This window comes from Anas acuta, chromosome W (assembly GCF_963932015.1).
Source record: "Anas acuta chromosome W, bAnaAcu1.1, whole genome shotgun sequence".
NCBI lineage: Eukaryota > Metazoa > Chordata > Aves > Anseriformes > Anatidae > Anas > Anas acuta.
In genome coordinates, this window is record NC_089016.1 from 20,658,133 (window position 1) to 20,679,327 (window position 21,195).

General features: G+C 43.5%; 1 protein-coding gene and 1 long non-coding RNA gene across 16 annotated transcripts in view; one reads left to right on the forward strand and one right to left on the reverse strand.

The window, feature by feature from the left end:
- The window catches only part of LOC137847029 (secretory carrier-associated membrane protein 1-like), a 128,492-nt gene that overhangs the window by 11,796 nt on the left and 95,501 nt on the right, over positions 1–21,195 (reverse strand). For all 15 annotated transcript variants that reach the window (XM_068665291.1, XM_068665290.1, XM_068665286.1 and 12 more), the window contains 3 exons: positions 11,641–11,800; positions 2,165–2,266; positions 848–965 (listed from right to left, as the gene is read on the reverse strand). In XM_068665291.1, the coding sequence (XP_068521392.1) occupies positions 848–965; positions 2,165–2,266; positions 11,641–11,800 (380 nt within the window). The remainder of the gene's footprint in view (positions 1–847; positions 966–2,164; positions 2,267–11,640; positions 11,801–21,195) is intronic.
- The window catches only part of LOC137847063 (uncharacterized), an 83,725-nt gene that overhangs the window by 5,454 nt on the left and 57,076 nt on the right, over positions 1–21,195 (forward strand). The window lies entirely within an intron of this gene.

Genomic DNA, 21,195 nt, shown 5'->3' on the forward strand with positions numbered 1-21,195 from the left:
CCCTGGCAGCCAAGAGGGCAAACCCCATTTTTGGATGCGTCAAACACAGCACAGACAGCTGGTCAAGAGGTCATTCTCCCACTATATTTAGCGTTTGTACAGCCTCACCTTGAATATTGCATGTAGTTCTGATCTCCACAACATAAAAAGGATGTTACGGTCTTTGAAAGTGTCCAGAGGAGGGCGACAAAGCTGGTAAAAGGGCTAGAAGGCACGTCCTATGATGAGAGGCTGAGGACATTTGCTTTGTCTAGTCTGGAGAAAAGGAGGCTAAGAGGCAACCTCATTATATAACTCTATATAACTTCCTGAAGAGGGGGAATGGAAAGGGAGGTGTCATTCTCTTCTCCCTGGTAAACAATGATATAATTCATGGGAATGGCACAAAGCTGCGCTAGGGGAGGTTCAGACTGGACATTAGGAAAAAAATCTTTACTGTGAAGGTGGTCAAACGCTGGAACAGGCTTCTTAGAGAGATGGTTGATACCCCATTTCTGTCAGTGTTAATGAGGCATTTCGATAATGCCCTTAATAATACATTTTAACTTTTGGTTAGCCCTGACGAGGTCAGGCAGTTGGACTTGATGGTCTTTGTAGGCACCCTTCCAACTGAACTATACTATTCTGTTCTAGTTTGCAGAAAATAAGTATATTGTAAAAACAGTTTTTCATAATTCCATGATAGTATAATCAAGAAAGTACTATAGAAGCACAATTGTTAATATATAAGGCAGACTCCCAAGAATATAAATAATCCCCGTTACTTTGTGAAAGACTTCCTCTCTCAAGTAGGAAAGAAAAATCCATATTAAACATAGGAAATAGAAGAGTGTAACGAATAACTTACCTTTTTAAACATAACTAATGAGATCACAGCAGATGCTGTGAAAAGTGCAGCTATAATTATCATCATAATGCCAACGGGGATACTCTTATTAAGACCAGTAAGAGATGAAATCCACCCACTGAAGGAAAAAGACAAGATCAATTTTATTGGCACAGCACAAGAACTATTAAACCACAGGTATCGACATCAAGGGAAGATTTATAACATCCTGGTTTTGCTCAACTTTGAGTATTTTTGAAGAAAATTTCATGAAAATTACAAATGAGCATATTCCTGTTTATAATATTTTTTTAAAAGCTTAGTTTCTATTTTCCCAGTGCATGCAATGAAACTATAAGGAAAACTAGCAAATATAAGATGATTTTTCTTGAGCATAGTTGAGAAGAAATTAAGAGAGAAATTAGAGTTGCTCATCAACTTTTTTTTTTGGTCATGTCATTTCAGACTAATTAAAGAGTACATGTTTTTGTGGAAGATAAAATGTCCCTAAAAAGTTAGATTCTAACTTCTTTAAAAATAAAACATGCCATACACATGCAGCCTCTGTGTGGGAAGACTCATTTAATTGTATCCACACATACTTTCTCACACATACTTTCTCAGTTGGGTTTAATATAATACTTTTTTTTTTTTTTAAGTAGAAAGGATAGTCTGAGAAATAGAAAAGATGGCTTTATCAGTTTCTATTTTAAACATTTCCCCATTCTTCAAAATTGAAACACCAACAAAACGTACATCATACTTGAAATCACAAAAAAACAGGTTGCCTTAAAAAAACTAAAACATTAAGATGGAAATGATTCTCCCAATAAAAAGAAGAAAAAGTTTCTGTACATCCAAATAACCTTATGATTTTCCTGCATCTTTTTTAAATTGCTTTGATATTTTCTATGTCCAACTGTACTCTACCACAAATCTCCAAACTCCAAATTGCAAATAGCATCTTCTGATCATCTGGCTACTTTTCATACCCCTTTCCCAAGTATCCTTAAAAGCACATTCCACATACTTAGAGAGTTGGCCCTCTAAAATTATATTTTTTCATGTCAATCAAATATCTATGAAAAATTAAAAAATTGAATTAGAGAGAAGAAATAATAAAATGTGCTTTTTCCTTACACTCCAGTTCCATTTTGTCTGCCTTATGTATGTTTGGAGATTAGCAACAAAATGTCCATACCCAGATATAGTACTGCCAGTCATAGGTCTAAATGCTACCAGCTGACTACTACAGACATAATTTTAATTACTTTTAGTTTGTTGATTTTTTTTGGTCTTAAACAGACAGCACAATACTACAGAAAAGAGAATACTCACCAGTTTCCCCATCTTTGAAATCCTGCAGCTTGAAGTACATGTACAGCAAACTGACAGATATATACAAAGAAGAACACAAAGAACCTGAATGAACTGTCACTCCTGAAAGAAGGGGAAAAAAAGATTAAAGCAGTCAGGAAATAAATGTATTTTGACAAAGACTATAGTACCAATCTTTTTTTTTTTTTTTCTTGCATTAACTAGAGAAAAATGCTTTTATTTCTTGATGGAGACTTAAAATTTCAGGCAGTAATTCTGTGGTTCTGGAAAATGTTTATTTAATCACAGAATCACAGAATTTCTAGGTTGGAAGAGACCTCAAGATCATTGCGTCCAACCTCTGACCTAACAGAAACAGTCCTCCACTAAACCATATCCCTAAGCTCTTCATCTAAACGTCTTTTAAAGACCTCCAGGGATGGTGACTACACCACTTCCCTGGGCAGCCTGTTCCAATGTCTAACAACCATTTCGGTAAAGAAGTTCTTCCTAACATCCAACCTAAAACTCCCCTGGCGCAACTTAAGCCCATTCCCCCTCGTCCTGTCACCAGGCATGTGGGAGAACAGACCAACCCCCACCTCACTACAGCTTCCTTTAAGGTACCAGGAGAGCAATAAGGTTGCCCCTGAGCCTCCTTTTCTCCAGGCTGAAGAAGCTCAGCTCCCTTAGCCGCTACTCATTAGACTTGTTCTCCAGACCTCTCACCAGCTTCATCGCCCTTCTGGACTCGCTCAAGCACCTCGACGTCCTTCTTGTAGAGAGGGGCCCAAAAGGGAACACAGTACTCGAGGTGCGGCCTCACCAGAGCCGAGTACAGGGGGACGATCACCTCCCTAGCCCTGCTGGCCACACTGTTTCTTATGCAAGCCAGGATGCTGTTGGCCTTCTTGGCCACCTGAGCACACTGCTGGCTCATATTCAGCCGACTATCAACCATCATTCCCAGGTCCTTCTCCGCCTGACAGCTTTCCAACCACTCATCTCCCAGCCTGTAGCTCTGCTTGGGGTTATTGCGCCCCAGGTGCAGGACCTAGCACTTGGCCTTGTTGAACTTCATGCAGTTGACCTCAGGCCATCGGTGCAGCCTATCCAGATCCTCCTGCAGATCCTTCCTACCCTCGAGCAGATCGACACACGCACCTAACTTGGTGTCATCTGCAAACTTACTGAGGGTGCACTCAATGCCCTCGTCCAGATCATTGATGAAGATATTAAAGAGGACCGGCCCCAGAACCGAGCCCTGGGGAACGCCACTAGTGACCGGCCTCCAACTGGATTTGACTCCATTCACCACAAATCTTTGGTCCCAGCTATTTGCAATAGATTATTCTTTAATACAGTATTTTTTTTGTCTTCTGCGTCTCCAACAGAGGTGGAAATAGCAGCAAGATACTATTACTTAGTGTTCTGTTCAGGTGTACTGGGTCTGGCTGGAATGTTAACTTTCCCGGCAGCAGCCCATACAGTGCTGTACTCTGCACTTGTAGCTGGAACAGCAGTGTTATCACACCAGTGTTGTGTCTACTGCTGAGCAGTGCTGGCACAGCATCGGGCCTCTCTCTAACCCTCCTAGGGGATGGGCAAAAAGTGAGAAGAGAAACATCACCAGGGCAGCTGACCTAAACCAACCAAAGGGGTATTCCATACCATGTGATGTCACACTCAGCAATAAAAGGTGGAAACAGGAAGAAGAGGGGAGGGGTGGGCTCTCTTTGGGAAAACGTCCGTCCTCCTCCCAAACACTGGCTACGTGCGTTGAGGCCCTGCTTCAAGGACGTGGTCAATCATTGCTCATTTGTGGGAAGTAGAGAGTAATTTCTTTCCTCTGCACTTCCACGTATCCTTTATTTATTTTATTTGTGTGTTTTCCTCCCTTTTTTTTTCCCTTTCCCCCTCCCTTTTCCCCTTTCCCCTTTTATTTCCCTTTAGTTAAATTGTTTAGTTTATAATAATCTTTCTTTAATTATTATTATTATTTCCCTTTAATTAAATTATCCTTATCTCAACCCGTGAGTTGTTCTTTGCTTTACTTCTCCCCCTTTTCATCTAAGGAGGGGGAGTGAGAGAGTGGTTGTGGTGTTTAGCTGCCCAGCATGGTAAAACCACCACATCTTAGACTAAACATAGAGGTTTTGCTACAATGCATAAAGAACGGAAGCCTGCTCCTCTTTCAGGCTGAAGTTTACAGCACTGGCAGTATGGAAAGAAATTCTTTTACTTGTCAAAGTGATTGCTGTGGTTTAAACCCAGTAAGCAGCAAAGCACCACACAGCTGTTCACTCACTTCTCCCCCCGCCCCCCCAGCTGTATGTGGGGAAGAGAAACAGAAGAAAAGTTACAAAACTCATGTGATGAGATAAAGACAGTTTAATAAGAAAGAGAAAAAAAAAAAGGAAAAAAAAAAAGGAAAAAAAAAAAAAAAAAAAAAACAACACAACCAAAGGAAAACAAGTGATACACAATAGAATTGCTCACCACCAGCCAAACAGCATCCAGGCCAGTCCCCAAGTAATGCCCCCCCACACACACACAGTTTTATTGTTCAGCATGTTGTCATATGGTAGGGAATATCCCTTTGGTCAGTCTGAGTCAGCTGTCCTGATTCTGTCCCCTCCTAGCTTCTTGTGTGCTCCCAAGCCTACTTGCTAGCAGGCAGCTTGAGAAATAGAAAAGAACTTGATTCAGCATAAGCACTACTCAGCAGCAACTAAAACATTTGTGTGTTATCCACATTATTTTCATTATAAATCCATAACATAGCACCATACAAGCTACTATGAAGAAAATTAACTCTATCCCAGCCAAAACAGCACAAAAAGGAAATAAAATCTAATATGGATTTCCTGAAAAAAACACAGATCACAATACTAAAGCAGCTGTTGTTTAAAAGCAAAATATACAAAATATGCTTGTTGTTCAAAATAATAAAATGCCAGACTGACAAAGACTGAAAGTGTTAAAAGCCTGTCAAGAAAACAAATATAAATATATAAGCAAAATTTCAATAAAGACCTCAACTTAATACTATCAAAACTAATGATCACATAATATGCTTGCTACCAAAGTTCTAAAGAAAGCAAAGATCAATTAAGTCACATTAAGAAAATGGAACCAGATTTTGCCAGTAATTGCAATTTTTTGCAGAAGGCAGTTTGTTCATTTCTATTTGTTTAACTAGTTCAGTTTGTTATATATGGAGTGGTAATTCGTGTCAAAAGATGGTTGATATTAATAAAGAAGGGGGAGATGTGGGAGTGTGGCCATGGGGGTCGGCAAGCCCCGTGGTTGATGATAACATTAGACTCTTAACGATGAGGCCATCAGGAATGTAAAAGAGGGTGATTCAGGAGACTCCACGCAGTCTCAAGGTTGCTTGTTCTCCACCCACTAAGGCATGGAAGCTTCTGGGTGTTTGCTGTTGTTGTTATATGCAAAGTTGTTTGACCAATAAAAAGTTGGTTTTTGAAAAGGACTGCTGTGGGGTGAAGGGTGTAAGAGGGGATCCTGTCCTCAAGATAAAAAAAAAAAGGCAACACTATATAATGAAGTTATATCATCAATAAAGAAGCAGGAAAAAAGAATGAATAGGGACCGGCTAGCAGAACAGAGACCAGGATGGGAACAGGCACATTGATTGCCTCATGAAGATAGGTTCGGCCAAACTCAGTAAACTGCTCAGAGAAGCTTGTACAGAAAGTCACTGGAAAGAAGCTCATGCTGAGAGAAGTGGACCTGCACACACAACTGCCCATCGCTGGTAAGCAGTTGCGCATTATGGGGAATCATACGCCCTTAGAAACAAAGACTGTCCTGGTAACCTTATAGCTTATTCTCCTTATTAACAATCAGACAGTTTATGATCCTGAAATACATGTATGGGACCAAATTGAGGTCAAGGTGTGGGACTCTGCAACTAAAAACGACAAGGTTGCAGTGGGATTGCTCGGTACCTGGCGAGCAATCTCTGAGGCCTTAAAGAGCCATGTGGAGCCACAATCACAAACGTGTGGCTTGCCAGATAGTGAGGGAGCTGTGGGCTCCTTTACTGATCCAATTGCTACGCCATCAGCCCCTCTGCTGCTACAGCCATTGCAGGCCTTTGCTGTTACGCCCCCTGCTGACCTGGACGTGCCTTTTGACCCAGGCTTATTGGCCTTGAAAATGAGTGTCCTGGTTTCAGTTAGAACAGAATTAATTTTCTTCCTAGTAGCTGGTGGAATGCTGTGTTTTGGCTTAGGATGAGAAGAGTTCTGATAACACCCCGATGCTTTAATTGTTGCAGAGCAGTGCTTATACTAAGCCAAGGACATCTCAGCCTTTTGCTCTGTCCTGCCAACAGGCAGGCTGGGGGTGCAGTAAGAGCTGGGAGGGGACAGACCCAGGACAGGTGACCCAAACTAGCCAAAGGGGTATTCCATACCATCTGATGTCATGCTAAACAATATATAGGGGTGGCTAGCCGGGGGGAGGGGGCCGGACTGCTCGGGGTTAGGCTGGGCATCGGTCAGCGAGTGGTGAGCAATTGCATTGTGCATCACTTGTTTGTACATATTATTATTACTTTCCTATTATCACCATTGTATTATTATTATTATTATTATTATTATTATTGTTATTATTATTTTTGTTATTATTATTTTCCTGTCTTATTAAACTGTCTTTATCTCAACTCACGGGCTTCACTTTCCATTTCTCTCCCCCGTCCCAGAGAGGGAGGGGGGAGGGTGAGCGAATGGCTGCGTGGTGTTTAGCTGCCGGCCGGGTTAAACCACAACAAGGAGATGGATATGCTTTTCTTTGATCCAGGAAGAACGGGATACATAAGCCTGAAGACTGAGTTGCTTGACATCTTAAAGCAAGACATATTGTTCAAAAGGAATGGAAAATGGAGACTGTTAAGTCATGGAACTTAGAGGATTGTTTTTTTACCTTTTCTGATTTTACATACGTATAGGCGTATTCAAATTTAGTAAGTCATGGAACTTAAAGGATTGTTCTTTCCTGATTGTATGTATGTATAGACATAGTTGGGTTTAGTATTTAAAAGCGATGTTTTATATATTTGGAATGTTTGATGTTTTTGTGTGCGTGTTGGTGGAGCGTAGACTCCCCGCACACCCAGCGCTGTTTACTTGCCTTATATATATATTGTTTTATAAATATTACCAAATTCAGATTGAGTTGAGACTTCATTTATAACAAGTTCAATAACTGTTTCATCTTCAGCTGAGCAACTGAAGGAAAGTTGAAAATGTAAGTAGCAGTTTTCCTTTTCCAAACAGTCACTATTCGCTAAGAAAGGCTATATACTAGACATTACTGATGCAGGATTTCCTGGATCTAAAACTGTGAAAGGTAATGTTGCACTACACTCTTCAGCTGAAGAAAACAAGGAAACCTCGAAGAAAACAGGAAGACTGGTAGCCTTGAACTAGCAGAAGCAAGGGAGATAAGGGATGAAAGCTAAAAAACAAGGAGAAAAACAGCTGAAGGAAGATTCCAGACTGACCCATGGTAAACTTTTGCTCATTAAGGGTCATTAGCATATTTAAACAACACCCATCATAATGCTAATGAATGGAAATGCTGTATTTGGTGAGGGTGTCTGTCCGTCCCGCTGGTCCTCTGTAATACACAGGCTCAATAGAGATAAGTTAGGCAAGCTAAAACAACCAATCAAAAGTAGCCAGAGAGAGAATTGCACAAGTTAGCTGTACATAAATAACAGTGATTCAAGTCAGGGGTGTGCTTCCTTTGTGAAAGATTGCAAAGCATCTGATTCTGAAGAATTATATAATTAACTATTTAATTAAAAGACCTCTGTGTGAATTCTGACTCTGTGCTTATTGGCAAGTTGCACCAGCCACAAACCTATGGATAACGACACTATGAACTCCACTAAATCAGGAATAAAAACAACACTACTAAGACAGAGTATGTAAGATGTAATCAGTTAATGTAAGCTACCATTTTAAAATCACAGAATCACAGAATTTCTAGGTTGGAAGAGACCTCAAGATCGAGTCCAACCTCTGACCTAACGCTAACAGTCCCCACTAAACCATATCCCTAAGCTCTACATCTAAACGTCTTTTAAAGACTTCCAGGGATGGTGACTCCACCACTTCCCTGGGCAGCCTGTTCCAGTGTCTAACAACCCTTTCGGTAAAGAAGTTCTTCCTAACATCCAGCCTAAAACTCCCCTGGCGCAACTTAAGCCCATTCCCCCTCGTCCTGTCACCAGGCACATGGGAGCATAGACCAACCCCCACCTCGCTACAGCCTCCTTTAAGGTGTGATAAATTAGTAGGGGTTTGTTCATTGTCCTTGAGAATTTAAAGAATCTACTGAGGAGATAAGGTTTCACAACTCACGACATTGTAACATGGAGACAAATGGGGAAGGGGGGTTGGGTAAACATCCTTGTTAAAACAAAGATTTTGTAAGATACCACCCACCCACCACAAGACATCCTATTTTGCTCCCACCTGAACACAAGCACAACGCATGATCACCGGAGGAAGAATAACAACCCCCAACAACAGACTGCCCAGCCTCAGAACAAGTCTCGACAAGTCGACAAGTCGACAGGTCTCGACAAGTCGACAAGTCAAGTCTCGACAAGCCAGAACTTGAATGCTATAAAACAGCGACACTGGAAAGGGGAAGTTGCGTGCCGTGGCGGAGCGGAGACTCCCCAGCCGCCCAGCGCTGTTTTGCTTGTGCCTGCTTACTTGATTAATAAAATAATTTCAAGAGACCAGTAAATTCTGTGGTCTAACTTATAACAAAGGTATCTGTAAAGAGCAATAAGGTCACCCCTGAACCTCCTTTTCTCCAGGATGAACAAGCCCAGCTCCCTCAGCCGCTCCTTGTAGGACTTGTTCTCCAGGCCCCTCACCAGCTTCGTCGCCCTTCTCTGGACCCGCTCAAGCACCTCCATGTCCTTCTTGTAGCGAGGGGCCCAAAACTGAACACAGTACTCGAGGTGCGGCCTCACCAGAGCCGAGTACAGGGGGACGATCACCTCCCTAGCCCTGCTGGTCACACTGTTTCTGATACAAGCCAGGATGCCATTGGCCTTCTTGGCCACCTGAGCACACTGCTGGCTCATATTCAGCCGACTATCAACCATCACTCCCAGGTCCTTCTCTGCCTGGCAGCTCTCCAACCACTCATCTCCCAGCCTGTAGCTCTGCTTGGGGTTATTGCGTCTCAGGTGCAGGACCTAGCACTTGGCCTTGTTGAACTTCATGCAGTTGACCTCAGGCCATCGGTGCAGCCTATCCAGATCCTCCTGCAGATCCTTTCTACCCTCAAGCAGATCGACACAAGCACCTAGCTTGGTGTCATCTGCGAACTTACTGAGGGTGCACTCAATGCCCTCGTCCAGATCATCCATGAAGATATTAAAGAGGACCGGCCCCAGCATCGAGCCCTGGGGAACACCACTAGTGACTGGCCTCCAACTGGATTTTACTCCATTTACCACGACTCTTTGGGCCTGGCTATCCAGCCAGTTTCTAACCCAACGAAGCGTGCGCCAGTCCAAGCCTAGGGCAGCCAGTTTCTTGAGGAGAATGCTGTGGGAAACGGCGTCAAAAGCCTTGCTGAAGTCAAGGTAGACCACATCCACAGCCTTTCCCTCATCCACCAAGCGTGTCACTTTGTCACAGAAGGAGATCAGGTTCGTCAAGCAGGACCTGCCTTTCATGCTGACTGGGCCTGATCGCCTGCTGGCCCTGCAAGTGCTGCATGATGACACTCAAGATAATCTGCTCCATGAGCTTCCCTGGCACTGAGGTCAAACTGACAGGCCTGTAGTTCCCCGGGTCTGCCCTCCGGCCCTTCTTGTAGATGGGTGTCACGTTTGCTAACCGCCAGTCCACTGGGACCTCCCCCGACAGCCAGGACTGTTGATAAATGATGGTAAGCGGCTTGGCCAGCTCCTCTGCCAGTTCTCTCAGTACCCTTGGGTGGATCCCATCCGGCCCCATCGACTTGCGCACATCCAAGTGCCGTACCAGGTCACCAACCATTTTCTCATAGATAGTGAGGGCCACATCCTGCTCCCAATCCCCTTCCACCAGCTCAGGGTACTGGGTATCCAGAGAACAACCGGTATTGCCGCTAAAGACTGAGGCGAAGAAGGCAATAAGCACCTCCCCCTTTTCCTCATCTCTTGTAACTAAGTTTCCCCCCGCATCCAGTAAAGGATGGAGATTCTCCTTTGTCCTCCTTTTTGTGTTGATGTATTTATAAAAACGTTTTTTGTTATCTTTAATGGCAGTAGCCAGATTGAGCTCCAGATGAGCTTTGGCCTTCCTAATTTTGTCCCTGCACAGCCTCGCAACATCCTTATAGTCCTCCCTAGTGGCCTGCCCACTTTTCCAAAGATTATAAACCTTCTTTTTTCTCCGAAGATCAAGCCACAATTCTCTGTTGAGCCAGGCTGGTCTTCTTCCCCGCCATCTCGTCTTTGGGCACATGGGGACAGCCCGTGACCCCAAAATGCTGTCAATTCTCTGTATTTTCAGTTGATCTCAATTTGCACCCACATTGTAACGCAAGTCATGAACAGAAGTTAAAGTTGTAAATGAAAAATATTTTTAGCCTTAAGGGTATAAGAATTTACTATATGAGCAAATGCAAGTTAAAATATATGATTCCTCAAAGATACATGAGCTTGGCAATATCTCCTTAGTTAGCAAAAAGAAACATCTAATTCAGTCTAAAATTATGCACAAATGTAATTTATGGCTATCAATCTTTCTCTACAAAAATTAATGTATTTAAACTAAGAATATCATGATTCATTTCAATGTAAAGTCAAGAAATACTGTAGCAGTACAGAAATTAAAAATCTCTAAAATCTGATTTTTACAAAAATATTCAATTTTGCGTGCAAACCAACCATTCTATTTTTAAACACGAAGATAATACACCTTAAGATTACAAAGTCTGCAAAATCCAGATTGCTAAAAGCTAGGAAAAATACTGGAGTTTGATTACTGTGTACCTGCTCTACTCATTCTTAAGAATGGCAGTCTTCTACAATTGCAGACACTGCAAGGTGTACAGTTTCATGAAGTTCATTTAGGAAGCCAAAAGTTTAAGACACCCTTAACTATTAACCTGCTCAGATTCTTGGTGTAAAGTGATAGAGATGTAATGAGAATTTTTTCTTAAAGTTATCATCCCTATACAAAAGTTAAATACTTTCTACAAATATTGTGTCAATGGTAGAATCTATAAATATTTTAAAGGATATTCCATGATATTCCTAACTATTGCTATCTATGATTCAGATACACAGTTGAAATAATGGCAAACATACAACTTGTTTCTAATGAAAGTATATTAAAGGTTTGTCATAATGATAATTAAGTAAATTCTGGACTGTTAATGCATTTCAACAAGTGTAATGTGGTTTTGGTTATTTTAAATATCCTAAGACAAAATGAAATTGTTACCTGAAAGCTCCATAAAGTGGTCTGTACCAGCAGACAAAAGAACAAGGCGTAAAAAGCAAGAACCAGAGGATACTCAATCCAAAATCGACCCCTCGCGTAGCATCAATGTAAAACCAGGCCAAACATCCAAAGATATTAAGAAACAGTGTCACTGTATGGACTGTAGAAGCAAAAGCAAAAAAGTCTTAATTTAATTAATTTATACAATAAATTATTAAAACTGTTAAAGTAATAGTATAAATGAGCATTTTTAAACAAAACATAAGAATGCTGACAATAAATCAACATTCTCTCTCTGCAATAAGCTGATTTTTATAGTTTTCTAACTTTCAGGTAAAGCCAGTATTCCCAAGTAAAAGTTCTGAACAAGAAAATTCAAGTAGCATCAGGTATGTGGTGAAGAAAAAAAAAAGTCATCAAAGTAAAGAATTTTCAAAAAAAAACAAATGATGAAAAAAGAGGTTTCCACAGCTGCAGTAAACTGATATTTCTTTTACAGTAATTACTGAATAGCTATTTCCTTTTTTTTTTTATATGCTGGTTGTTTATTTTCTCTTACAGTCAGGCAACTAAATATATGCAGGACTGTCAGCCTTAACATTGCAATGTCGTGGTTTGACCCGGCCGGCAGCTAAACACCACGCAGCCGTTCGCTCACCCTCCCCCCTCCCTCTCTGGGACGGGGGAGAGAAATGGAAAGTGAAGCCCGTGAGTTGAGATAAAGACAGTTTAATAAGACAGGAAAATAATAATAACAAAATAATAATAAAATAATAACAATAATGATACAATGGTGATAATACGAAAGTAATAATAGTATGTACAAACAAGTGATGCACAATGCAATTGCTCACCACCCGCTGACCGATGCCCAGCCTAACCCCGAGCAGTCCGGCCCCCTCCCCCCGGCTAGCCACCCCTATATATTGTTTAGCATGACGTCAGATGGTATGGAATACCCCTTTGGCTAGTTTGGGTCACCTGTCCTGGGTCTGTCCTCTCCCAGCTCTTACTGCACCCCCAGCCTGCCCATTGGCAGGACAGAGCAAAAGGCTGAGATGTCCTTGGCTTAGTATAAGCACTGCTCTGCAACAATTAAAGCATCGGGGTGTTATCAGAACTCTTCTCATCCTAAGCCAAAACACAGCATTCCACCAGCTACTAGGAAGAAAATTAATTCTGTGCTAACTGAAACCAGGACAGCAATATATAACTATTGTGGTTTTTTTTAGAGAAAAGCTTATAAATGATATAAAATACATAATAAATTTAGCATTGGACATTGTTCCAATTTGAAACAAGAATATTAAAAAAAAAAAAAACTTTTAACCAAAATCTGTCTTACACGTCATAAAGCAAAAAAGCCTACATAGTAAAATGCTTCTCAGTAAAACAAAATTTGTCAGTTGTTGTTCTAGATCCTTGAATATATATTGTATATTGAAAAATTTCTCATAATGCTTTTGGTGCTCAGTTCTTAGCTTAATACGGGCCTTTCCTCTTTGGCAAACCATGTTATAGGTTAACTATTTAATTTCTACTAAAGGAAATGTATTGGCAACATGACTTCACAGTTTATTTCAAATATATTTAGCTCTTGTAATATAAAAAAAATATACAGTGGTAGTAAGAAATATTACAACTACTACTTTAATGCTACCTGAGCACAACAGTTAGTTCTGAAGGACACTTTCTGTCTCTGTTTAGTAATACCCAGTGTCTCAAAGGACTCTTTCTCTCTTTGTGGACCATAATAAAGTTTTATATATATTTATAAATGAGTGCAAAAGCAGTTCCATGCAGCAATGTTTATTTAAGTCCAGAGAAACATTTTAGTCACTCTACTGGAAAGGTAAGATTAACAGAAGAAATGGCAAGTATATAAAGATACTAAGAAAAAAAAAAAAAAGACTGTTCATAGCTCTTTGTTTCCCTCTTAACTAGGACTTAATTAACCCCTAAATCAACTTAGTGGAAAAAAATATCAAAATGCTGACATCATTGCATGAAGGGCTGAAGGAACTCAAAACACATTTTCCTCAGAAAATTCTATTTACCTGTAAGAGTCAATAGAAATAGGAAATGTCATACTTTTAAATAAAGAACATTTAATGCATTTGTATATCTTAACACTGTTCCAAGAGGCTAGCAAAGCATGTATAATGAAGTACAACAAAGGATAGAAATCCAAATTCCTACCTTCTTTTGATTAATATGAGAAAGTTTACTAACTGGTATTCTTTCTTTTTCTAGTCAATGCTGGAAAACAGGGAGACACCCTTGATTACTAGAAATGTCTACCTTCTGATGGATTTTGAACTTTCAGATAAATTTTATTTTTTGTACTTGTAATTAAAATAACAGGACAAGTTTTAAAAGAATATGATCTGTGCATAATCATATAATCATCTAGGTTGGAAAAGACCTTCAAGATCAAGTCCAACTATCAACCTGACCTACCAAGTCCCATCACTAAACCATATCCCTTAGTGCCACGTCCACATCTCTTGAATACCTCCAGGGATGGGGCCTGGACAGCATGTTCTGATGCTTAATCACCTTCTCCATGAAGAAATGTTTCTTAATGTACAATCTAAACCTCCCCTGGCACAACTTGAGACTGTTTCCTTGTGTCCTATCACTTGTCAACTGAGAAAAGAGACCAGCACCCTCCTCTCTGCAACCTCCTTTCATGTAGTTGTAGAGAGTGATGAGGATACCCCTCAGCTTCCTCTTCTCCATATTAAACAAACCCCAGTTCCCTCAGCCACTCCTCATAACTCTTGTTTTCTAGTCCCTTCACCAGCTTTATTGCTCTTCTCTGCACAAGATTGAACAACTCAATATCATGTTAGGTATACCATATCAGGTATGCTTCTTGAGGGGGCCCAAAACCGAACACATCATTCTAGGTGCAGTCTCACCAGTGCCTCATACAAGGGGACAATCACTTGCCTAGTCCTGCTGGCCACACTATTTCTGATGCAGGCCAGGATGCCATTGGCATTCTTGGCTACTGTACCGGGTCTGGCTGGAATGTTAACTTTCCCGGCAGCAGCCCATACGGTGCCGTACTCTGTACTTGTAGCTGGAACAGCAGTGTTATCACACCAGTGTTGTGTCTACTGCTGAGCAGCAGTGGCACAGCATTGGGCCTTTCTCTAACCCTCCTAGGGGGTGGGCAAAAAGTGAGGAGAGAAACATCACTAGGGCAGCTGACTTAAACCAATCAAAGGGATATTCCATACCATGTGATGTCACACTCAGCAATAAAAGATGGAAACAGGAAGAAGAGGGGAGGGGTGGGCTCTCGTTGGGAAAACGTCGGTCCTCCTCTCGAACACCGGCTGCGTGCGTTGAGGCCCTGCTTCAAGGACGTGGTCAATCATCGCTCATTTGTGGGAAGTACAGAGTAATTTCTTTCCTCTGCACTTCCATATAGCCTTCATTTATTTTGTTTGTTTGTTTTCCTCCCTTCTTTTTATTTTTTCCCTTTTCCCCTCCCTTTTCCCCTTTCCCTTATTATTTCCCCTTAGTTAAATTGTGTAGTTCATGGTAGTCTTTATTTAATTGTTATTATTATTTCCCTTTAATTAAATTATCCTTATCTCAACCCGTGAGTTGTTCTTTGCTTTACTTCTCCCTCTCCTCATCTAAAGGAGGGGGAGTGAGAGAGCGGTTGTGGTGTTTAGCTGCCCAGCACGGTAAAACCACCACAGCTACCTGGGCACACTGATGACTCACATTCAGCCAGCTGTCAACCAGCACCCCCAGATCCTACTCTGTTGGGCAAAAACCAAAGAGAGTTAAAATAATGTGTTGTGGTTTAAACCCATCAGACAGCCAAGTACCACACAGCCATTCACTCACTTTCCCCCCCTCAGTGGGATAAGGGAGAGAATTGAAAAAAAGGTAACAGTGAGAGAACTCATAAGCTGAGAGAAAGGCAGTTTAATAAGAAAAGAAAACATAAAATAAAATAAAATAAAATAAAATAAAATAAAATAAAATAAAATAAAATAAAATAAAATAAAATAAAATAAAATAAAATAAAATAAAATAGTAGTCTATGGGCCATCCCTTTAAAATGTACATTGAGTTTCTTCAGTCCATGACTTTGGGCTCCATCTGTCATAACAGTCCTTCGGGGCAGGAGAGGTGGTGAGTGGTGTTGGACTGTTGCATGCTGAAACCAGCTCTGCTTCCATCACCACTGTACTTTGCTCAGAGCCATCAAAATTTATTCTTCATACCAAAGAGGCTTTAGCCCCCGGCTTTCTTGACTGTGGCATGTTTCACAGTCATGCATAATTTGTGCAATGGTGTCCCTTCATATGCTGCCAATATCTCTTTTTCCAGTTGGAGTATAGCAAGCCTCGGATTCTCTGTATCCTCAACTCCAAAACACTAAGGGTCGACCTTGAGTCTCCCTTGGTGCTTTCTGACAGAGGGTCTAGGTGGGGCCTTTCTCCCTGGCTGTAGCATAGAGCACATTTTTTACCTTTTGTTCTGCCCAGACTGGCCCAAGGGCTACTGCATGAACTATCTCCCAGTTTATTTGTTCAAAGGCTTGTTCTTGCTTAGGGTCCCATTTGAAATTGTGCTTCTTCCAGGTCACTTGATAGAGTGGGCTTATAATCAGACTGTTATTTGGAACATGCAGTCTCCAAAAACCCATGACACATAAAAAAGCTTGTGTTTCTGTTTTGCTAGTTGGTGGAGACATAGCTGTTATTTTGTTGATCACATCCATTGGGATCTGGCAACATTCATCTTGCTATTTTATTCCTAAAAACTGGATCTCCTGTGAAGGTCCTTTGACCATATCTTATTTTATGGCAAAACTAGCCTTCAGAAGAATTTGGATTATTCTCATCATTTTATCAAGTACTTCCTCTGCTTTGTTGCTCCACATGATGATGTCATCAATGTACTGCGATGTGTTCATGATAACTTCCTGATGCAAATGGTGGATGTGCCAACTAGAAGAGGAACGCTGCTGGATCTTGTCCTCACTAATAAGGAGGGGCTGGTTGAAGCGGTGCAGGTTGATGGCAGCCTTGGTTGCAGCAACCATGAGATGGTGGAGTTTAGGATCTCGTGTGGCAGGAACAGAGTACCGAGCAGAATTGCAACCCTGGACTTCGATAGGGTTGACTTTGGCCTTTTTTCTAGGGTAAATCCCATGGGACAAGGTACTTGAAGGAAAAGGAGCCCAAGATAGCTGGTTAGCCTTCAAGGACTGCTTCTTCCGAGCTCAAGAAAGGAGCATTCCAACAGGTAGGAAGTCAGGAAAGGGAGCCAGGAGACCTGCATGGTTAAACAGGGAATTGCTGGGCAAACTCAAGTGGAAGAGGAGAGTCTACAGATCATGGAAGGAGGGGCTGGCCATTTGGGAGGAATATAAGGCTGTTGTCAGAATATGTAGGGAGGCAACTAGGAAAGCTAAGGCCTCCCTAGAATTAAACCTTGCAAGAGGGGTCAAGGACAACAGAAAGGGCTTCTTCAAATACACTGTGGATAAAACTAACGCTAGAGGCAATGTAGGCCCACTAATGAATGAGGTGGGTGCCCTGGTGACAGAAGATAAAGAGAAGGCAGAGGTACTGAATGCCTTCTTTGTCTCTGACTATAATTCTGGAGGCTCTCCTGAGGAGCCTCATGCCCCTGAGGCCCAAGACAAAGTCGGAATAAAGGAGGAGTTTGCCTTGGTTGATGAGGGCTGGGTTAAGGACCAATTAAGCAAACTGGACATCCATAAGTCCATGGGTCCTGATGGGATGCATCCGCGTGTGCTGAGGGAGCTGGCGGAAGTCGAGGCGTCTGCCTTGGAGGGGTGTGGAGGAAGGCGTCTGCCCCGGAGCCGATCGCCTTGGCAAGGTGATCGGCGCCAGGGCAGACGCATTCTGCAGTGGAGTGGGGGATTGGACAGGCAGGGCTAAATTTACCAGCATCAAGCCCACTCGAGGGAGATGCCAGGACCTGGCAGTCCTCACGAGGGAGGAGAACGAGGTGTAGGCAGAGCCAGCAGCGCCCCCTCCCCAGCCGTTCAAAAGCTGCCCCTAAGGAGCGTGAGCAACCAGGAGCGCGGCGACCAGGACAGGTAAACAGGGCATGGCGCGTCAGAAGGGAGTGGCGTGGCAGTTAGCTCAGACAGGGCAAGCAGGCAAGGCAGAGCGTTCCCCCCCACCCATATGAACACCTCCTCTAACAGCGGTCTACCACTAGCTCAGCTGCAGTGGTCTCCACCAGGCACAGTGCTCTCTCTAGGAAGTCTGTACACACCCAGACTGACTGCCCGCTCAAAAATGCGGCAGTTCACGTCTCTGGAGGCAGGGAGTGCCTGAGCCTGTTGCTACCACCTGCGGGGGGCAAAGACACTGTGTACGTAAGGCACGAGCAGGTGGACGACCTGGTTCGCCTCGTGGCAGAACTCAAGGAGGAGGTCAAGAGGTTTAGGGGTATCAGGGAGTGTGAGCGGTTGATAGACTTGTGGAGCAACTCCCTGCGCGGTCTGAAGGACAGGTACTGGGGTGACCACTCTCATGACTGGAGTGCTGCAATGTCTGGCTATAGGCTCTTCAGAAGGGACAGGCAGCATGGAAGGGGTGGTGGTGTGGCTCTCTATATCAGAGAGAGTTTTGATGTTGTGGAACTTGAGGCTGGGAATGATAAGGTTGACTCCCTGTGGGTTAGGATCAATGGGAAGGCCAACAAGGCAAGCATACTGGTGGGGGTCTGTTACAGAGCGACAAACCAGGATGAGGAGACGGATGAGGAGTTCTACAGGCAGCTGGCAGAAGTTGCGAAATTGTCAGCGCTTGTTCTTGTGGGGGACTTCAACTTCCCAGATATATCCTGGAAGCACAACACAGCCCAGAGAAAGCAGTCCACGAGGTTTCTGGAGGGCATGGAAGATAGCATCCTGACGCAGCTGGTTAGTGAGCCTACCAGGGGAGGTGCCCTGCAAGACCTTCTCTTCACAAACAGAGAAGGATTGGTCGGAGATGTGGTGGTTGGAAGCTGTCTTGGGCAGAGTGACCATGAAATGGTAGAGTTCTCCATTCTTGGCGAAGCCAGGAAGGGGACCAGTAAAACCGCTATATTGGACTTCCGGAGGGCCGACTTTGAACTGTTCAGGACACTGGTTGGCAGAGTCCCTTGGGAGGCGGTTCTGAAGGACAGAGGAGTCCAGGAAGGCTGGGCGCTCTTCAAGAGGGAAATCTTAATGGCGCAGGAGCGGTCTGTCCCCACGTGCCCAAAGATGAGCCGGCGGGGAAGAAGACCGGCCTGGCTGAACAGAGAATTGTGGCTTGAGCTTAGGAGAAAAAAGAGGGTTTATAATCTTTTGAAAAGAGGGTGGACCACTTGGGAGGACTATAAGGATCCTGCGAGGCAGTGCAGGGACAAAATTAGAAAGGCCAAAGCTCATCTGGAGCTCAATCTGGCTACTGCCGTTAAAGACAAGAAAAAATGTTTTTACAAATGCATCAACGCAAAATGGAGGACTAAGGAGAATCTCCATCCTTTACTGGATGCAGGGGGAAACCTAGTGTCAAAAGATGAGGAAAAGGTGGAGGTGCTTAATGCCTTCTTTGCCTCAGTCTTTAGCAGCAAAACCAGTTGTTCTCCTGATACCCAGTACCCTGAGCTGGTGGAAGGGGATGGGGAGCAGAATGTGGCCCTCACTATCCATGAGAAAATGGTTGGCAACCTGCTACAGCACTTGGATGCGCGCAAGTCGATGGGGCCAGATGGGATCCACCCGAGGATGCTGAGAGAAATGGCGGAGGAGCTGTCCAAGCTGCTTTCTATCATTTATCAACAGTCCTGGCTGTCGGGGGAGGTCCCAGTTGACTGGCGGCTAGCAAACGTGACGCCCATCTACAAGAAGGGCCGGAGGGCAGACCCGGGGAACTATAGGCCTGTCAGTTTGACCTCAGTGCCAGGGAAGCTCATGGAGCAGATTATCTTGAGTGTTGTCACATGGCACTTACAGGGCAACTAGGTGATCAGGCCCAGTCAGCATGGGTTTATGAAAGGCAGGTCCTGCTTGACGAACCTGATCTCCTTCTGTGACAAAGTGACGCGCTTGGTGGATGAGGGAAAGGCTGTGGATGTGGTCTACCTTGAGCTGCCTGGCAGAGAAGGACCTGGGAGTATTGGTTGATATTTGGCTGAATATGAGCCAGCAGTGTGCTCAGGTGGCCAAGAAGGCCAACGGCATCCTGGCTTGCATAAGAAGCAGTGTGGCCAGCTGGTCTAGGGAAGTGATTCTCCCCCTGTACTCGGCTCTGGCGAGGCCTCACCTCGAGTACTGTGTTCACTTTTGGGCCCCTCGCTACAAGAAGGACATCGAGGTGCTCGAAAGAGTCCAGAGAAGGGCAACAAAGCTGGTGAGAGGTCTGAAGAACAAGTCTTACAAAAGTGGCTGAGGGAACTGGGTTTGTTCGGCCTGGAGAAGAGAAGGCTCAGGGGCAACCTTATTGCTCTTTATAAGTACATTAAAGGAGGCTGTAGTGAGGTGGGGGTTGGTCTATTCTCCCATGTGCCTGGTGACAAGACAAGGGGGAACGGGCTAAAGTTGCGCCAGGGGTGTTTTAGGTTGGATATTAGGAAGAACTTCTTTACTGAGAGGGTTGTTAGGCATTGGAATGGGCTGCCCAGGGAAGTGGTGGAGTCACCATCCCTGGAGGTCTTTAAAAGACACTTAGATGTTGAACTTAGCGATATGGTTTAGTGGAGGATTTGTTAGTGTTAGTTCAGAGGTTGGACTCGATGATCTTGAGGTCTCTTCCAACCTAGACAATTCTGTGATTCTGTGATTCTGTGAAGTCATTTCTAGGCTACTCTCTATCATCTTTGGTAAGTCATGGGCATCGGGAGAGGTGCCTGAGGACTGGAGGCCTCCGGTCACTCTGGTTTTCAGAAAGGGCAAGAAAGAGGACCCAGGTAACTATAGACCGGTCAGCCTCTCCTCCATCCCTGCTAAGGTGATGAAGCAATTTATCCTTGGCATTGTCTCCAGTCATATCAAAGATAAAAGGGTCATTAGGGGCAGTCAACATGGCTTCACCAAGGGGAAGTCATACTTGACCAACCTGATAGCCTTTTATGAGGATATAACTGGGTGGATAGATGATGGAAAGGCGGTGGATGTGGTCTATCTTGATTTCAGTAAAGCCTTTGACACCGTCTCCCACAACATCCTCGCAGCTAAACTGAGGAAGTGCGGTCTGGAAGATCGGGTAGTGAGGTGGACTGTGAACTAGCTGAAGGAAAGAAGCCAGAGAGTTGTGGTAAATGGGACAGTCGAGTTGGAGGCCTGTATCTAGTGGAGTCCCTCAAGGGTCGGTACTGGGATCAGTGTTGTTTAATATATTCATCAGTGACTTGGATGAGGGAATGGAGTGTGCCATCAGCAAGTTTGCTGATGACAATAAAGTGGGAGGAGTCGCTGACATGCCGAAAGGCTGTGCTGCCATCCAGCGGGACCTCAACAGGTTGGAGAATTGGGCGGGGAGAAACTTAATGAAATATAATAAGGGCAAGTGT